Source organism: Spinacia oleracea, chromosome 1, assembly GCF_020520425.1.
Source record: "Spinacia oleracea cultivar Varoflay chromosome 1, BTI_SOV_V1, whole genome shotgun sequence".
Classification (NCBI taxonomy): domain Eukaryota; kingdom Viridiplantae; phylum Streptophyta; class Magnoliopsida; order Caryophyllales; family Amaranthaceae; genus Spinacia; species Spinacia oleracea.
The window spans coordinates 118,789,400-118,807,723 of NC_079487.1; the positions used below are offsets into that span (position 1 = coordinate 118,789,400).

The 18,324-nt window shown below is 35.2% G+C and overlaps 1 protein-coding gene across 3 annotated transcripts; it reads right to left on the reverse strand.

The window, feature by feature from the left end:
• Positions 1-1,678: 1,678 nt before the first annotated feature.
• On the reverse strand, positions 1,679-18,279 carry LOC110783904 (uncharacterized). 3 transcript variants are annotated; one of them, XM_021988287.2, is made up of 19 exons: positions 18,038-18,279; positions 16,380-16,478; positions 16,040-16,270; positions 14,288-14,374; positions 13,646-13,735; positions 13,402-13,528; positions 13,154-13,254; positions 11,038-11,206; positions 10,762-10,883; positions 9,979-10,107; positions 9,802-9,900; positions 9,657-9,714; positions 9,460-9,535; positions 9,246-9,375; positions 6,138-6,295; positions 4,569-4,641; positions 4,286-4,480; positions 2,967-3,060; positions 1,679-2,761 (listed from the first exon to the last, which is right to left on the reverse strand). In XM_021988287.2, the coding sequence occupies exons 2-19, from the start codon at positions 16,455-16,457 to the stop codon at positions 1,857-1,859; spliced, it is 2,922 nt and encodes a 973-aa protein (XP_021843979.1). In that variant the 5' UTR covers positions 16,458-16,478; positions 18,038-18,279; the 3' UTR covers positions 1,679-1,856. The 3 variants fall into 3 exon arrangements, with proteins under 3 accessions (XP_021843979.1, XP_021843981.1, XP_056697780.1); XM_021988289.2 differs by having other exon boundaries at positions 16,380-16,483; XM_056841802.1 differs by lacking the exons at positions 16,380-16,478; positions 18,038-18,279 and having other exon boundaries at positions 13,669-13,735; positions 16,040-16,094.
• Between the last annotated feature and the right edge of the window lie 45 nt (positions 18,280-18,324).

Below are 18,324 nucleotides of genomic sequence, written 5' to 3' on the forward strand. Positions count from 1 at the left end.
ACCGCAAGCGTTCTACTGCATCGGGATAGCGTCAATTGTCTTTTAGAGTAGTGGTTCGGCTACGGCACGATAATTGTTCAGTTCGTATTTCGTAACATCCAGATAAGTTGTTCTAATTATTTTTTGCTAACATTTAAAATTTCAAAAATTGGAATACTTTTTATTGTTTTCTGTCTCAACGAGTATATAGTTTTCTACTGTATATACTTACTTAAAGTACGTTTTGTTTATCGTTAGACCCTCTCTCTGAAAAGAATGCATGCATGTTCCAGCGTTATATACGGGAGACGTTCTACAGTGCAAGATTCATTCAACGACCGTAGTTTTGATGAAGGAAACCTTTATTTAATTCAATTTGTCATGTATTTGTTAAATCTATATTTCTCTTGTAGATGTCGTATGATCTTTATTAATGAATTAATTTTCCTTTAAAAAAAAAAGTACGTTTTGTTTACTTCTTTAGTGGATAGTGTCTTGGAGGACATAGCCTCTACTAGTTGCAATTTGGTTTTCTAAATTGGTCTCATGTCAAAAGAGATGGAAATAGTGTTGCCCATTATCTTGCAAAGGTAGTACCGTTTGCTAATGAACAATGTTGGGAGAACCACTCCCCGAGTGAGGTTTCATCCTATGTACTAATAGACTCTCTTTCGATTTAATGTACTCTTTCGATTTAATATATTAGCCTAATCTTTCCCTCAAAAAAAGTACGTTTTGTTTACTTACTTTTTTTGAAATTATTTGAACTTAAGTAAACCTATTAAAACTTATGAAAACTTATTTCAGTATGTACTGTCTAGGTCAACCCTTATTTTTCCTCAACTTATTTGAACTTATTTTTCTTAAAATAAGTGAAAATAAAGTGAACATAGCATAATCTTAATTTTCCTTATTAATGAAGTATTTAATACCCTGTATGGCTGTATCAAGTCATCAAACACACTGTAAGAATGTCGTTACACACAATGTTGATTTGGGCTTTGGTCTAATTCGATTGACAATGTGAGTTACTTCACATTTTAATTTGGTTTTAATTTGGTAAGAATTAAAGATATCTCTCAATCTTAAATGTAGAGTTTTGCATATGCTAGTGTGTTTTGGGTGTATGGTAGGTATAATGGGAGTTGATGTGAGTATTTTATTTATTTTAATTTATTTTTGGCAAGGCTTAATGTGGGTGTTGAAGTAGGTGTCTGGAGTGCGGAGGGTGGCCAGCCAAAACTTAAAGGATGAATTAATTCAGTTTGACTCTTTGTAGAGTTGATTGGAATTACTTTTGACGTTTTAAGTATCAAAATTTTGAAATTTATGTATTCAATTGATAAGGTTTGAGTGTGATATGATGAAATATTTTGTTTTGACGTTTTAAGTATCAAAATTTTGACATTTATGTATTCAATTGATAAGAGTTGAGTGTAATATGATGAAATATTTAGGTGAAACCGTAAAACTTTTCAAACTATTAAGATATAAGACCCTAACCAAAATATGTGTATCGACAATTCGACATTCCTTTCATTTGCAAATTTTCCAAGGCATACCAAGTGCTTGTTTTTTGTGACAATCCCCCTTGAACACCAATATGACCACTGACAAACCTCAATAAGGTGAAGACAATCCCCCTTGCTCAGGTTCTTATCAGACCAAATTATTTTTAGCTTTTTTTTTTATCTTCATATCAAATAAATACAAGAATATTATTAATAATTCATATACTTTGCTTGCAGCATTCGTCATTTTTATACAACTGCTAATGGTACAGTCTTCACCTTCTGTAAATATACATGAAATAGCATTACAAAAGACCATAACAAAAAAATTATAATAATGATTATTGAAGATATATAAAATAATTATCAGTTAATCAAAGGCCTTTCAAAATTTGGCTCTGAATTTCCTTCCCTAACGCCAGCACCTTTCAACTTGGGTGAAGGAAGGTTCAACTCTGAACAAACCAGCTGAATAATGTCTGCGGTGACACCTCCAAATGACATTTTGTTTAATGTAATGGCAATTGAGAACCTGTTTTTTACGTCACAGTAACCGGTTGACCCACCCATACCCGAGTGACCAAAACCAATAATGGATCCGTCCGCAGAAATTATCCGCTTAAATCCTAACCCAAAATCTCCATCAGGCAAAGCAAAATTCTCATATTCTCCTAAACCCATGAAGGCATCATGAATGTTAGGATTTCTAAAAAGTTTCTCATTCTTCTTTTCATGATCATCACCATTCACATTGTGACCAAGTATGTTTTGTTCAACGTGACTGCCATTGCTGTTGTTGCTGCTACTAGGCTCGTCACTTGGGAACCTATCATAACTAGGACCCTTGACAACATTTTTACCTTTTTCATGGTTGAAATTTTCAGACATCATGGTTCTGCATAGAGAAAACAGATTTAGGCGCTTCTTACTGGTGTTGTTTTCTTTCTTGTGAAGTTTATCAGAGGAAAACTTTGGTATATGGACGTGGCTGCCAAGGCGAGGTGAGGAGGAGGGAAGTTTTGGAACAGTTCCTGAGTCGGCCAATGAAGCATAATAACGCGCAAGAGCACGCGCAGAGCAATGTCCATTGGCAGCAGGTATGATAGCACGGCGAACAAAAAGAGAATTGAAGAGGGCTGGGAGTGCAGTGGCAACCTGAGCAATCTGGCTTGGTTGGAAAGTGGAAGGCAAGTCAGAACGTGCATCCAAGTCAGGGAGTTTCTTGAGATCATCCGTATCTAGTGTAAGTGCTGCTAGTCGATTTTCAACTCCTGCACTAAAAAAATATTAGACTGGAGAAATGAAAGAAATTAAGAATAAAGGCAAAGGAGAAGGAGAAGAGGAAAAAAGAAAAACGTCAATGGAATTGGAATTGGTACTCTGGTGTTCTAATCTAATTGAAGTGCAAATTAGATTTTATTCTCGCAACAAGCTTTAAAAGAAGAATCCTCAAACACAAGAATGTTAACAACTTGCCTGGGGGAATGCCAATATACAGCTCGCCCTCAATACTTAGTGGATGAATGAATGCTTCTTCAAGAATCTCTTGGAATTTCTTCCCAGATGCACGCTGATAAATCCAAAATTATAATGTTAAATTAAATCAGGAATACATGTTTTAAATACAACTATATCGAATGAAGATTATATCAAAAAGTAGAACCCAAAATGGAGTCAGGCAAAGAGGATAGCAAACTCAGGAATCAGGATCACCAAAAGCACATTCAATGTAAACAGAATTGGTCCGATATAAACAGAATCAATGTAATAGTATAGTGCATATAGACACTACATTAAATCACAAGATACAGGTTGAAAACAGGTAATTCAGAATAAGATTGAGTTCCTAATCATACAAGAATGATGAGTCTTTCAGTTCGATTTCAGTTTAGTTCGAGTTGATTCGGGTTGAAACATGTTCGGCCCCTTAGATATTAACTTACTACTCACTGTTCCAAAATATAAATGTCAATACAGTTTTCAAGAACCAACTTTGACATTTGGGTATTCTAAAAACATTAATACAATTATAACTTTATACCAACGGATTTGTAACATATATATACTCTCTTTGTTTCTTTGTTTTTTTTTTTTTTTTTTGTGTACTCACTTTCCATTTTGACGTGTTTTATTTGATGTCCCCCCCTCTTACTTTTATTCTATTGTTGGCACACGCATTTTACCATCTTATCCCATATCCTCACAATGTTTACACCCTTTCCACACATTCCCTCTTAAATTGTCCATTTTTTAAAAATTATACTCACCTGCCTTTTTACTACATCTCTCTTTACTTTATCCACATCTTTCTTACACTCACCACTCCAAGAAACAAGAGTGTACACCAACATCAAAAGAAAATGGGGGAGTTTAACAGTCAAAGTAAAAGCGACAGTTATTTAGAAACAAGGGGAGTTGTATTTATGAAAAATAAATCAATTATACTTATATGAACTTTTGAGTTGCTTGGTTCTAGTCAATTAAGTTTGGGTTGTGTAATTCGGTCCGGAACTGGGACAGGGCATTTTGCAAGTCCATCACACAAAAAGTCACCTGTGCAGATTAGGATAAATAAAGATTGAGACAGTTCATATTTAATGGAAAAATAAACAAAAAAGATAAAAGCATTGATCAACTTGCACTCCATATAACAAACCAACCCCCCAACCTCACTGCATAAATAAAACTGAGATAAAACAGCCAATTGACGTCTTGCTCTGATATCTAATGGCAGCATGCAAAAGAAAAGCAAATTAGCATATGCCAAGAATTACAGTAAATGACAAGATCAAAACCTCAACAATTCCACCACATAGCCATCCGAATGAGAGATAATGATACAACTGTAGTTGACCAGGCTCGCTCTCAGGAGTAGACTGAGCCATTTGTTGCAAGCACTCACTCCAATCCGATACCGACAATGGATTATCTTTCATGATGTTGGCCAACGCATTATGGAGACCAGACGTATGATTAAGAACGTGATGAACCTGCAGAGGGAAATGAATGTATGTAACAAAGTAGTAGAAAGGAAACAATATTAAAGCAAAGATGCCTCTGAGAATAGAAGCATGATACCTTTATCGCATCCTTATTGTTTGATGCAAATTCAGGCCATACAGAAGCAATGTTTTCATCATAGCTTAGTTTTCTGAAGGATCAGAAGCAAAAAGAATTATCCAGCAGAAAACTTTACAGACTTTATATCTTTCTTGTTAAAAAGGAAGATAATCAAATTCCTGAATTTTCAAATTAAGGGGTTAGACATTTGTGAATCTGGCTGATTCTTCCTTGGACTCAGATGCCCTCTTTACTTTATACATCTTTATTACACCTAGTAGCTTTATTTGTTGTTGCTTTTACTCAGTAGCTTTATAGATAGTCTAAAACTCAATGCTCATTTGCTTACAGGGACTGATACTATTAGTTGCAGGACAGCTAAACATCACAAGAAATGACGGATAAAACTTTATTAGACAAACAAGCTAACTCAAGTATGAAACTTAACCATCCTCAAGCACACTAATCTGTAGAAACTTCCGTAAGTTCAATCGTTATGGTAAAGATTTGTCAAAGAACTTACAACATTAACCCCTTTATTATTGTTCATTTTCAAATTATGCATTGGACTCGGAGTCTCCTTTATTAAGTAGGTCTTTATCACAAAATGGTTATCCAACCACTGAAGTCACATTTCCCATTTTGGAAAACAACATTTAAGTAGTCAGAGAAAATACAAGTATTAGATTACAAAATGCAGAGTACTTAGCACTAGTCGGACTATTCTTTTTCAACTCCCACTCCCTAACCACCTCAATCCACCAGGACAGAAATGGAGAAAGGGGCGGAGAGAAAAGTGCTATATAAAGAGACAACAACAAGCAAAAGCAAGTGTTGGGATTTTCATTTACAGTGACACAGCCTCCTGAGAGTCTCAGACAAGCACAAAACCATGCCTTCAATGTTATGTCTCTATCTCCTTTCCCCAAAAAAATAACGGGAAATTCTACATGATGACCCTATATTTTGTAAACTTATAAATGGTAGAAAAAATTTCTTCTGATTTTCGACAGGGACCCTCATTTATTGTTCAATTGACTTCTGTGGCCATGTTTTGCCAAATCTTTAAAAAACCGTCCAAAATAAAAATTACTTGATATATAAAGAATTCATTTTTTAAGGAAACAAAATTGACCTTTTCCTTCAACTAGAAATGTCTAAAATTTCTCTATGCAATTTATTCTCCAAATCCTGCCACTGATGACTTCTGAAATGCCTTACTTCAGGCTTCTATATAATTCAGGGTCAGAGAGTTCATTGCAAGCTCCAGAAACTCTATTGATCATTCAATAATACCCTAAGCCTTCCCTCTTACTCTTATTTCTTCAGTATCTCATCTCTTCACCCCTGACTTTTCCATTAATCTTGTTCTACACCCCCCCCCCCCCACCTCCAACCCCCAAATACTTTTTATTATGTTTCCTGCATCAAAAAGCTTATAATTTCCAAAATCTAGAACAAAACACAAAAAGGCGGAATCAATAACGCGCCAGTTACCAGATTTAGTCAACCTATAGCTTCAGAACTTTATAGCATAATAGTGATGCAAAGATAAGCACAGCACTACTTATATTGTAAGGTTTGTACCTGTTATCGACTAACCAGTGTAGCAATCCTGCTGTGATACCCTTCGTCACTGAAAAGACAGGAAACAACGAATCAAGCTGAACTGGTCGGGGATCATACTTCCCAAGCACTCCAGCAGCAGTGTCAATGATGACTTCCCCATCTTTGTAGGCACAGATCTAATTGACATTGCAGAAAATTGATGTTGTTAAATAAAAATTTGATGGGAACTTTTCAAATGCCTTAATTTGTTGTCAACAGTTTGTTGTAACTGGTAGTATTTAAAAACAAAAAAAATCCCATTCCAACACCTGCAACACATTCTTTTAAGAAGAATACACTATTCATCTGCATCGATGATCTCATTTCATAGTTTCTGTAAAGCCTGTAATGGTACAGAATTTTTGCATGGTTCTATACTGAATGTTCTATGTTTTATGTCCTAGTGATGTGTCACCATTAGCAAACACTTGCGTTTCTTCATGCCCTTTCATTAACACTTGCACCCACACCTTGAAATAAAAATAAAGAACAAGTGTTTGCTAAAGAAGATCCGCAATCTGGACATTTGCAGGGGATATCCCATGTAAAAGTACCAAATGAACTATTGCCAATGCCATCCCTATTTTTTACTTATACCAAATGAGACATATAACGATTTTTGCACGACAGAAGCAGGAACCTCAAATCAAAACAAAAATGATGCTTCAATTATGTCAATGGATTGAAGACTCAAAGGAAAACATAAGCATAAAATCAGCCTTACAGATTTGATGGTATAACATTAAGTAAAGCAAATGATGAAGAAGGGGAAAGAATTGCTCAATACAAAACAACTCATAAGTCATAACTAATGCTTTCCTCACTGTAGACACTGTTACATGCCTAAGAACGGAAGACTTGTGAGTATGTGACTACATCTAACAACGTAAGTGGCAGCAAGTTCCAGCAACTTCTCTGCTAAATCTTGTGATCAAAATAACTCTAAATCATATCCTATCAGATCCACAGCCAGTTAAAAGATGAATCAAGGCTCTTAAATAACACATCAATAATTAAATTTAATGAGAGAAAAGGAAGTTCATGAATCATGAACTAGCAACCTCTTTGTAGCAGAACATGTTAATAGACACATGTAACCTCTAAACTGTAAACATGCATCATGTGTCAGAGAAGTATGTTTAGGTGCATTTTCAGTCTCATTTAATATACTTTTAGAGCATTAAGAACTAATTTTGCATGATTTCCGCTTACTTAAGTTCCATGATGCTTCAAGGGTTATTCCTGTGTTTTTTATGAACTTCAAGGATAATTGGATTCTCAGTGACTCTAATGAGCCGATGATAAACGAGGCACAGGCCACGAAATCCTATGAGCAAATTTTGGGCCCCACATATGGAAATTTGAAAGGAATTGCAAGCAAATGGTCCTCAACCGTGCCATATCAGGCACAACATTCAGAACCTTTTCCTTGGAGGCAGAAACTACTGACTCGCTTCTGGAAAGTGGTATCTGAATTCTGAACTTCTGAAGGAGCATATACATGCCACTTGTGCCACTTCCGTGCCATTCCTTCGTTTCAAGATCAGTAGGATTCGATACGTCCGTGCCACTCCTATTTTCAGAGATCAATAGGTTCTGGAAGCAAGAAGTCTGGCACGTCCGTGCATGTCTGATGCTGAAGCAGCTTTTACTTACAACTTTCTTATGTCGGCTTATGTAATAGGGTTTCATATAGACACTTTGAAAAATACCCATTAAGACGAATCTAACAAGACCCTACTTGATAATGTTTTCTTCTTATATATTTAACATAAAAATGTGGTTAAAGTTTACACAAATCAATAGATCAGATCAGAACTTATAACATGCAGAACAAAACACCATATTTTAGCTGAAGAGAACAGATCCCTAGTATTTTCTTGTCTGCCTCTCTTATTTTTTTAATTGCAATTATTCTGTTCCTCAATATTTCTATTTTCTTTGTCAATTTGTTTATGTGTGAGTAGTTCTTTAATCTAGGGTTACTTAAACCCTAATCAAGAAAATTTTCCACCAAATCCCTAACTTCACTAACTAAATCTTATTGCTTTAGCTTATTGATGCAAGGTTAGAAGTAACTTAGTATTGATTAAACCTAATGTCTTTATTATCAATAAGAGTTGGATTTAGATGGTTGTGAGAATCTCCATAAGGACATGATTTCTCCACTGGAAATAAGTTGATCTGGTTGTTAGTAACTTTAGGATGTCGTTCTAATGTCTTTAATAGTGCATGATTCCATGAGCCTAGGTTTCATTGCATATTATAGAACTCATTAATACTCAAAAATGGTTATTAGCAACTAAAAGGCTCATCTTTTTTTCTATAGCTTTATCGTTTGATTATTGAGGTAGGGATTTATTAGATACATTGATTATATCCTTAGTTGCATTTTTTTTTGGTGAAACCCTTAGTTGCATTAGTTTAGAGTTATTGTAATTATTATCAACTCAATAATTTTGTTACTTGCTTGGTTGTTTTCAACTCAAATCAGATAACTAGTATAGTAAGGATGATAGTGTATGTTATTTTCACATACACGCGAAATCTTGTCACTAGTTTCCTCTCCTTATTCAATTTTCAGGCAATTCTGGAAATAAAACCAGTCAGTACCAGGAATAGACAATTCAACTAAAAGTTCCTTCTTTTCTTTGGATAGTAACTACATTCGCCTAGAATTAGGAGTTTTAGGACAAAATTTTTCCAATAATATGTGAACATGTGATATATGACGGCTAAGTAGGTATTAAAAAAACTCCATCCTCCAAACTTCTTATTCCTCAAAGGCTCAAATGTCTCTTTCCCTGCCCATCGGAATGAAATGAGGCAAAGAAGAAATAATAGCACAGAAACAGGAACACATATGACAAATGTGAGAAAGCAGCAAGAAAAGAAAAACTACTACGTATCTTATCTTTATCTTACTTGTGAGCATATTTCATCTTGTAAGCAAGGGGGGGCATACATTGATCCAGTAAAAAAAAAAGCTAGACAATCCGTATATTAAGCTCAACACCATAAGGGGCACAAAAAGGGTTGTGAAAATTTTTGCAGAAGCATCATATGCATAAACATTAAACAACATACCTGAACTCCCAGTATCTTTCCAGAATTTCCCAGATCGATCAAGAGCTTCCGCAGCTTTCCCTCCACATCTGAATGCACAGGAGTGTCACAGAGCCATTGCGTATTTGTTGCTGGTCCCATATTAATGATTCTGACAAGTAAATAAATCTATGTCAGACTAAAATGAACTTAATAAAAACATCCACATTCGGTTGAGAGTTTGAGACTAACACACCCTCCCAAAGCAGACTCGGCAAATGGTCTCATGATATCAAAGTAGACAATGCGGACATCCATTGTGGCAGAAAGACCTAATTTGAAGTCAAATGTTTAATTAGTATCACAGAAAACCACATATATTATTCTCAAGACGTTATTTAAACAAAAAACTTTATGACAAAAATTATCTAATTAAGGCATTTACAGACTGACCTCTTAAAAGATTCAGCACACGTGTAAATATCACTATATCTCCAGGGAAGGCATCAACCTAGAAACAGCCATTACAATGTTTACATACATGTGTGACAAGAGTCATAGAGTAGTACCATTCAATAAAAACTTAGACCAAACTTACAGGACTAAATCGTTTAGCTTCTTTTTCACCAAGCTGCATCTTTTCTTGTAAGGCCTTCAATTTCTTTTCTCTTTCTTCTGAGAACTTTTTTAACGTTTCCTGTACAGAGAACTCGGCTTTAGTAAAAGTAGATTAGAAAAGCAAACCGGAAACCTTGACACCAAATCCAATACTCACAGCAGCTTCGCTTGCAGGAGTTGAGTTACGAAAGAAGACCGTTGTCACCTCCATTGCCTGCTCAGGCAAATCCATGCGCAACTTAAGTCCCATTTCTGCAAATGCAGACAAAAGTGCCACATGATCCCCCTGCCATTATTAGCATAGTAGCATCAATCATTTCGTAATTCTATCAAACTGGTATATCCAAAGAACTTCTAGAAAGGCTCATTTTTCTTTTGGAGTTCAGTTAAGTGCATAAGAGGAGGAAAGAAGTTTTAAACTAGAAAAATGACATCACAAAAACCAATTATGAGATCAGAAGGTCCAGAACTATGACAGGAATCTCTCAAACTGCAAAACATCCTTGTAAGGCATAGAGTATTTAAGCAGAGTCCTATATTCAATAAATATTGTTGACACCAGCTAGCACGTCATAAATCTCAAAATAAAATGTTCAGGTCAGCTCTAGACTGCCTAGCAAACCTTCTTCCAGGACCTCTGTCAAAGGGTTCACCTAAAGATAAAATGTCGCTGTTATGCCATTAATTCTCATATCCTAGTGCCTACACATTTGCGTCCATCCTTTTCAAGGCTTTATACTGTATATGCATGTTATTGTTGATAGAAAACACAGACATCATACTTGTACTGTTTTAATGACTTTCTGAATTACAAACAGCTTTTGCCTCCTATTGGAGCCTAAAAGCTTATAATTCCAGAAACAAGATTGCTGAAAACAAATATCGATCATCAGTACTGGGGAAAAAATCACTTTAACTAACATAAACCGCTCCAACTAACCTCTGAAGCTGCTAAGAGCATCTTTGCCAGCGCTTGTTTTGTGGTTGCTGGAAGTGACTTCGTGAGGCCAAAATCTAGCAAAATTGGACGATGCGGAAACTCTTTGCTCACAAGAAAGTTTCCTGATTTATCCAGCACAGAAACATTGGACAGTTGGGTTAGCGTAAATGCATTTGCAAATACTCACATATTAATTGTGAGCATGCTTGGTGGCAATGAGCCTCATATGGTAATGATAAGCAGCAAGGACGGAAAGCAAAAGGGATATATGCGTACCAGGATGAGGATCACCATTAAAGAATCCATCGACATAGATTTGGTGGGCATAAGCACGTGTGATTTCTTCCACAAGTTTTTTTCTATCAACACCCAATTCTTGCAGAGCTTCAAAATCATTTAAGCGAACCCCATCCATATACTCCAAAACTATCACTTTCTCTGTTGACTGCCAATGATGAAAGTGGGGGAAAAACAGAGAAATGAGTCATTGTTTTAGTGATAACTCGGAAAAAAGACAAGATGGGAACTGAATTTTGAGGTTTAACTGATGGGATGACCTCATTGAGCTGGTTTTATCTTGATTCTATCATCTAAAAGAAAGTTCATAATTCCTGAAGGATTGTAACGGTTCTCCCAGAAAAGTCTCAGGGGCATCCCATTTTAACATCCACTTAACAGTTCTCCCAGGGGTATCCCATTGTTTTAGTGCTCTTTCTCATACGAAGTATATTTTAGGTTCCTTTTTATATGAGAATAAGGAAAATTGTAAACAACTACCTGTATTCCAAATTTTGTTTCAGTAACACTAACATTTGGCGGAAACTGTTACAACATTTCGTTTGTGGGGCCTACATTATATCTTTGCTTCATTTCTTTTCTGCATTTACCAACCATCATCCCCTTTATACTTTCACTGTAGATCCAAATAAAAAAGCAATAAAACTGGAAAGAGAGTGGAATCAGTGGTAAATTTCGGAAGAATCATTAGTATTGCATTTTTAGCCCTTTGAGGAGTTGGGTTTCAATCTCTAATTTAGGGTTCATTTGAATTTGGAGGAGTTTTTAATTCTTTACAGAATTTCACCAGCTGGGGGTTAAAAGTAAGAATCCAAGGATCAAATTGAAATGTATGAGGTTTGAATATTCGAATGATTAATTTAACAAGTAAATCAAGCTTGAATTTGTTTTAATTTGTGGTTAAGGAATTAAAAATTCATTGTTAAACTCTAAGTTTGGGTATTTAAGGTAGGGGTAAATTTGAAACATCCGCAAAAGGATCTTCAATTGGGTGTATTAATGCTTCTTTTATTACTGTTTTCATATTACGAGTTCAATTTGGTTTTTAAAAAGGCTAATTCAGCAATGCAAAGACATATATTTATACTACCTTTGTTAATATTAATAATATTTATAAATATATATACCAAATATTATTTTAAGGAATATTTAACGTTTATACTTAATAGTACTCCCTCCGTCCCAAAATTATAGTCCAGTTTGACTAAAAACACGCGTTTTAAGAAAAGTGGAATATAGTGTATGGGAAAGTAAGAAAGTGGGAAAGTGAAATTTAGTGTGTGGGGAAGTGGGGAAGTGTACGGGAAAGTGGAAAAGTGGAATATAGTGTATGGGAAAGTGTGAAAATTAATGGCCAAAAATAGAAACAGGACTATAAATTTGGGACGCCCAAAATAGAAAACAGGGCTATAATTTTGGGACGGAGGGAGTATAAAATTACCGTATATATAAAATGTCACTTTTTAGCCTACGCAAAGAAGGTTGATGGTGAGCACAATGAAATGATAGTTTTGTCATTTTTAGTAATGGGTGAAGAAATTGGAAGGAATGGGAAATTTGGGTCGTTTTCTTACAGATTCCGTCAATTGGTACTTTGGTAGTGGTACTCAAACAAAATTGAGAATGAAGTAGTTGTTTAAGAAAAAAGCTTAAAAGATAGTACTCCCTCCGTCCCTTAATATTCGCCCCAGTTTGACCGTCACAAAGTTTTAGGCAATTTGATTGACTTAGTAATTTATTAGGTGGTAGTTGATAGTGGGGTACTTTTTTAATATAGTCAGTGGGGAAAGTGTCAAATAAAGGGGTGGGGTGGGGGTGGGTTTAATTTTTAATGCTTTTTAAGGAAATAAGAATATAAATGGGTCCATGGTTAAATGAGAGAAATGATATAATATAAGTATAAGTATGCCATTTATAGAAACGAGGCGAGTATTAAGGGACAGCTTTATAAGGAAAGTGGGGCGAGTATTAAAGGATGGAGGGAGTAATTCACAAAAGTGGGGAAGTAAAATATATTGTTCACCCTCACTGTGATACTGCCAATATATTTAAGTATCAAAGTAATCAAATATACCATCTTACAAGAAATTACTACCTGTATAACTTCTGGAATCAAAACATCAATGCCATTGGTTCCCCTAGTATCATTGTTTATCTTATCGCAACCAAGATTGATGGCCACCTTTCTGGTATTCTCTACAGTCATGAGGATAATATTAGTAAACAAAGTGTGCCTACTATGAAAACATACGGAGTACTAATTTAAGAAAATAAATTAAAGATTAAAGAAAAGCTGTGGCACAGCACTTGATAACAATTTGTAGCTACAGGAAAAATAAGTACCAGCTTCAATGTTAAAATCAAGTTCTTTTGGTGCTTCTTTACACCATTCATCTATCATGGGGTTGAAATTGTAAACAGGTTCAGCCCATGCTATCCATTCAACAATTGACTTCGCATTCTTCAAGTCCTATGAGTGAACAAAGATTACACCAATAGCTTATAGGTTGTGGCTATCTTCTCTTGTTTACATTTTAGTTCTGCTGTCTAATGCAAAAGTCAGAAAGGGGGAAAGGGCAATAAGAACCTCCAATATAACATGCTTAATACCGTCATGCTGAACTTTGACCACCACTTCCTTCCCATTTCTCAGTGTTGCACGATGAACCTGTGCTATCTGCATAAAAACATAAAGCAATGAGCTCGCCACTTTTATCTTAACAAAGAGGCGTGATATTTGAAGGATGACTTCATATATACAGAATAAGTTGTATTTAATAAATAAATCCATCAAACTCACAGGCCAACCTAAGAAACATGGCAATAGTCGAACAGAGTGTTCATAAAGAGAAAAATATATAATGCTTAATGAAGTTCATAATATGGTAATAACATACAGAACGTCATCTGAATATCTCTTCAATTCAAGTATGCATACTAAAACCATCTACCATCATTACAAGTCATTATCCCCACGGGAGAAAAAGTAAGCCAGAGAAACAAAGAAAAGAATATCTACCATTAACAAACTTCTAAAAGTTTTGAAAGCCTTTGAAAAAATAAAAATAAAAATTGACAGGGCATTAAGTTGAAATTTTAAATATTTACATAAAAAATAAAATTAAAAAGAAGGAACACAGTCCGTATAGAAAATGTACTCTGAAAAATAACAACTTATCTGGGGCAGGAATGAGAAAAAAGGACCAGGGCAGTTATAATTTAAACTTACTGATGCTGTAGCCAGAGGTGCTTCTATGAATTTCAAAAACAATTCCTCCACAGATTTTCCCATCTCTTTCTCAATAGTATGACAGACCTGTGTGGAAAAACATAAAAATAAAAATAAAGGTTAACCAAATGGTATAGATGTATCAAGTACCAAAGTTTTTGCAACGATTCTAGTACACCAAGTAGCTTCAACGAGGGCAGATGAATAACAACAGCCAGAGCTCCACTCTAAAATATCCACGTCAAAATCCCAACATAACACAATATAAAAGTCAACAAAAACTTAATATACAAGGACATAACCATCTTGTACAAGGTAAATTTTCTTTTTCACAGATAACAAGCAACAACAATCCAAAACATAGATTATATCGCATTACTCCCATGTTAGTAAAGTCTTACACATTTTGACACTTAATGTGATCAAATTTATCTCAATAAAGAGAGAGCCAGAGAGGTAAAGTGAAAATATTTGATACGGAGTATTTTCAGAGCTTTTAGCTCCACCTATCAACTTGTCTAACTAATTAAAGTACGTTTGAGTTCTGGTTGCAGCTGACAGCCTAACATATCCAGCTCAATCTCTGATTTTTTTTCACCTCATTTTTCCCCAGGTGTGTCAAAGTGATTAAATGCTGGAAAAGATATATATCATATTACGTCGTCAAGAATGAGAGAAAACCATACAATCAGAAATAAACAAGGGTTAAAAGTAGAAGCCTAAAGTTCTAAGGTCAACAATCATTTCATAAGCAATTTAGATGCATAAACTTTAATCATAAGACAAATATTTCTTCATATACTGCTAGAAATGTATATTCCCTGAAATCACACATCAACTAAAGCCAATACTAAATATCCAACATGAGGTGGCCCCTGAATGGGCGCCAGCTAGTTCCCATTCAGTGACAACATTTTCCTTATTGTCACGATCTCACCTGGTTCTCAACTACTTTATTTTCAATAAAAACTCACAGAAGAAAAATCAATATATAATCAACCACAAATAAAAGAATGACGTACTACGTATTATAAAACGAATTTAAAAAAATATGTAATTTTCTTCTTTTTTTTCATTGGAAAAGGTGGTACTTTCCTCCTATCCTTAGTACTTTCTTATATAGTGCAAGAGCCAAGAGCCTTCCATCTTCCAAACATTTTTTAATGGTTAGATAATTGCGATAAAAAGATTTTAGGGAAGAGAAAGGATTATATGTGATAAGGACCGCCCTGATTCTCCACAAAATATTAAAAAAAAAAATGTGCTAAAGAACAAGAAAAGAAAATCAGATAATTAAGAATCAAGGACAAATAATGGGTCTGGAACTCTGGATTGGTTAAAAGTTCAGTAAGAGCATCTTTGACAGAACCTAAATTAGACCAATTTTGGGCCTCTCAAAGGTAAACCTTCCAGGAGTTAAAAAGGATTCTTTGATACTATTATATATTACAAATTCACTAAAGAGAATTCCTGAAAGTTGAAACATTTTGAAGATAGTCATTTTCCATCCAAAGCTGAACTCCAACCAATAATCCAACAAAGATCCTTGCTAAAATCTCTGTCGGAAACTTGTAATTATATCACCAAAACACCACATTGTTTATGAAAATCCGCATATGACATGCAATGATCGCATCCATTAGCTACTCTTTTTAAGGCATTATCTTCTATTCCTAAGCCACTAAAATGACAAATCCATAATTTCTCCTACTCTAGTTAATTTAGAAATTACCAAAGTAGATGGAATGTTACCTCGTCTAAGGGTCGAGGAGGAAGGGAATCCTGTAGCTTCTGGAGAAGCCGTATATAGGCCTCAGGAAGAACATCAGCACGTGTAGACAAATATTGCCCAAGTTTTACCCACAAGCCCTCCATTTGTATCATGAAGTTGAGGATGCGAGTAGCATTGCGCTCATGAGCTTTTTTCCATATAGCATCCTTTTTAGACTTGTTTTTAATCCATTTACTTCTCTTCTGCAAAGCCTGTTAACATAATTTGACCAAGGAAATTTCAGCGTAACAAATCTAAGAAAGGGAAAAGGAACTAGAATAAATGAGAGGAGGAATTTTTCCAGTAAGCATGCATGTTTACCTTATAATCCAGGTAGATCATGAAGGCCAATGTAAAGACTTTGATGCGCCTCTTATAAATGTTTCCCCACCCCATCATGCAAGGGAGATGCTTCTTGATCTTCTCTTAGTAAGAAAAAAGGAAATACTAACATCATCATCATTATCATTACCCCATTGCCTCAAAGAGGCTCCCGCAGCGGGGTAAGGGGGGTCGGACGTACGCAACCTTACCCCTGCAATTGCAGAGAGGTTGTTTCCAATTGACCCAAAAGCGATAACGGGACAACAACGGGATGACCATCTTCTACTTCATGGAAATGAAGCGAAGAGGTATTAAGAGCCATTTTGATTTAGTCCATTACATCCCACAGCCAAAAGAACAAATGAATCTTTGGCTCCATCGGAAATGGACAAGAATGCAAACTCAAATTAACAGGAAAAGAATGCAAACAGTGAAATACGTCAACAACAACAAAGAAAAACGCATACATACACAGACGAAAATATGCTACATCTTCCATGACAATATAACTTACAACACAAACACTTCTGTGACAGAGTGCTTAATGTACACAGGCAGAAAGTATATGACTTCTGGTTGCAAGCATCTGTTGTAATTACAATACTACAATCACTGTCCATGGAGCTTGATGTACAGCATTATGTCACATCAGAGCTGTAAGGGGTAGAGTGGAAGACAGTTTGATTGACCTAAATGACCTTGAAGTTATATGATTACATTTTAGATCTTCTTCTGAAAACTCTAAGTATTCCGTTTGTTAATCTGTTCTTAGCAATAGATGTCCCTGGTGTAAAACCTCACTGTATCAGATTATTGACAAAACAATACCAGCAATTCCAAAAGACTTGGAGATTTCTCAAAGTCATTACACCGAAAAACTCTAAACACAAATAGGAGAATTTCTCCATCACTAAAGTAAACTAACAAAGTGAAACTGGATACATTAATCAAGACATCACCCGGCGCAGTGCCACACACTAAATCTGTAAATCATAATGCATAAATAAAGACCAAAAACACTTACAATTATTCTCCTCCTCCTCTATCAAACACCTAGTTAAAATAGTTTTACAATACAAAGTAACTGCCTTTTTTATCTCTTAGAGCTACAACAACAAAATTAGCATCAACATTGAAACTTTTACCAACACTAAGTCGCTCAAAAAAAACAGCTCCTAACTATCAAGTAAGCATAATTTAACAGCCACAATAAACTCAAGTTTTCTTCAATTCTCGTAATTTGCTCAAATTTGATTCAATTCACATAAACTGCTCAAATTCGATTCAATTCAATTCACACAAATTGCTCAATTCGCTACAATTCACAGAAATTGCTGAAATTCACTTCAATTCACAGAAATTGCTCAAATTCACTTCAATTCACACAAATTGCTCAAATTCGCTGCAATTCAAGTAAATTGCTCAAATTCAGCTGCAATTCATTAAAATACAATCACACTGAATAAAAATACAAGCTCGACATTACAGAACTTAATATAAAAAAAGTTGTGAAAAAATAAAATTTCATGACCTCAATTTCGATAAATCAATAACAAAATTAATAAAATTCAAAAAAATACATAAAAAATATATATTTAAGAAAAAGATGATCGCGAATTTGAAAATCGACAAGACGAAGGTGTGAAAAAACTTACCTCGGAAAAAGCGACGAAATGCGGAAGAAAATAGGTGGAAACGGAGGAGAGAGAGAAAACTGAGGGGAATTTGGTGGTGCTGTGGTTGCCTTGTGTACGAAGTACTAGTGGCCCGACTTGCAGGTTAAAGAGAGAGAGAGAGTGGAGATTTTTAGGTGAAGAAGGAAAGCACCATGAAAAAAGAAAGGGGAAGAAGAGTCCAACTGAATACGCCCACGATTGTGGAAACGTCAGTCGTCACGTTTACGCGGGGTTTCAATTTAACTACCGCCTCATATTCATGCTAG

Coding starts and splice junctions, on each gene's coding strand:
- LOC110783904 (XM_021988287.2), bottom strand. CDS start 16,457: ATGATGGGGTGGGGAAACATTTATAAGAGGCGCATCAAAGTCTTTACA. Junction 13,529..13,645: donor TTAAGCATGTTATATTGGAG/GTTCTTATTGCC, acceptor GTTCACTCATAG/GACTTGAAGAATGCGAAGTC. Junction 9,715..9,801: donor AAGCTAAACGATTTAGTCCT/GTAAGTTTGGTC, acceptor GGCTGTTTCTAG/GTTGATGCCTTCCCTGGAGA.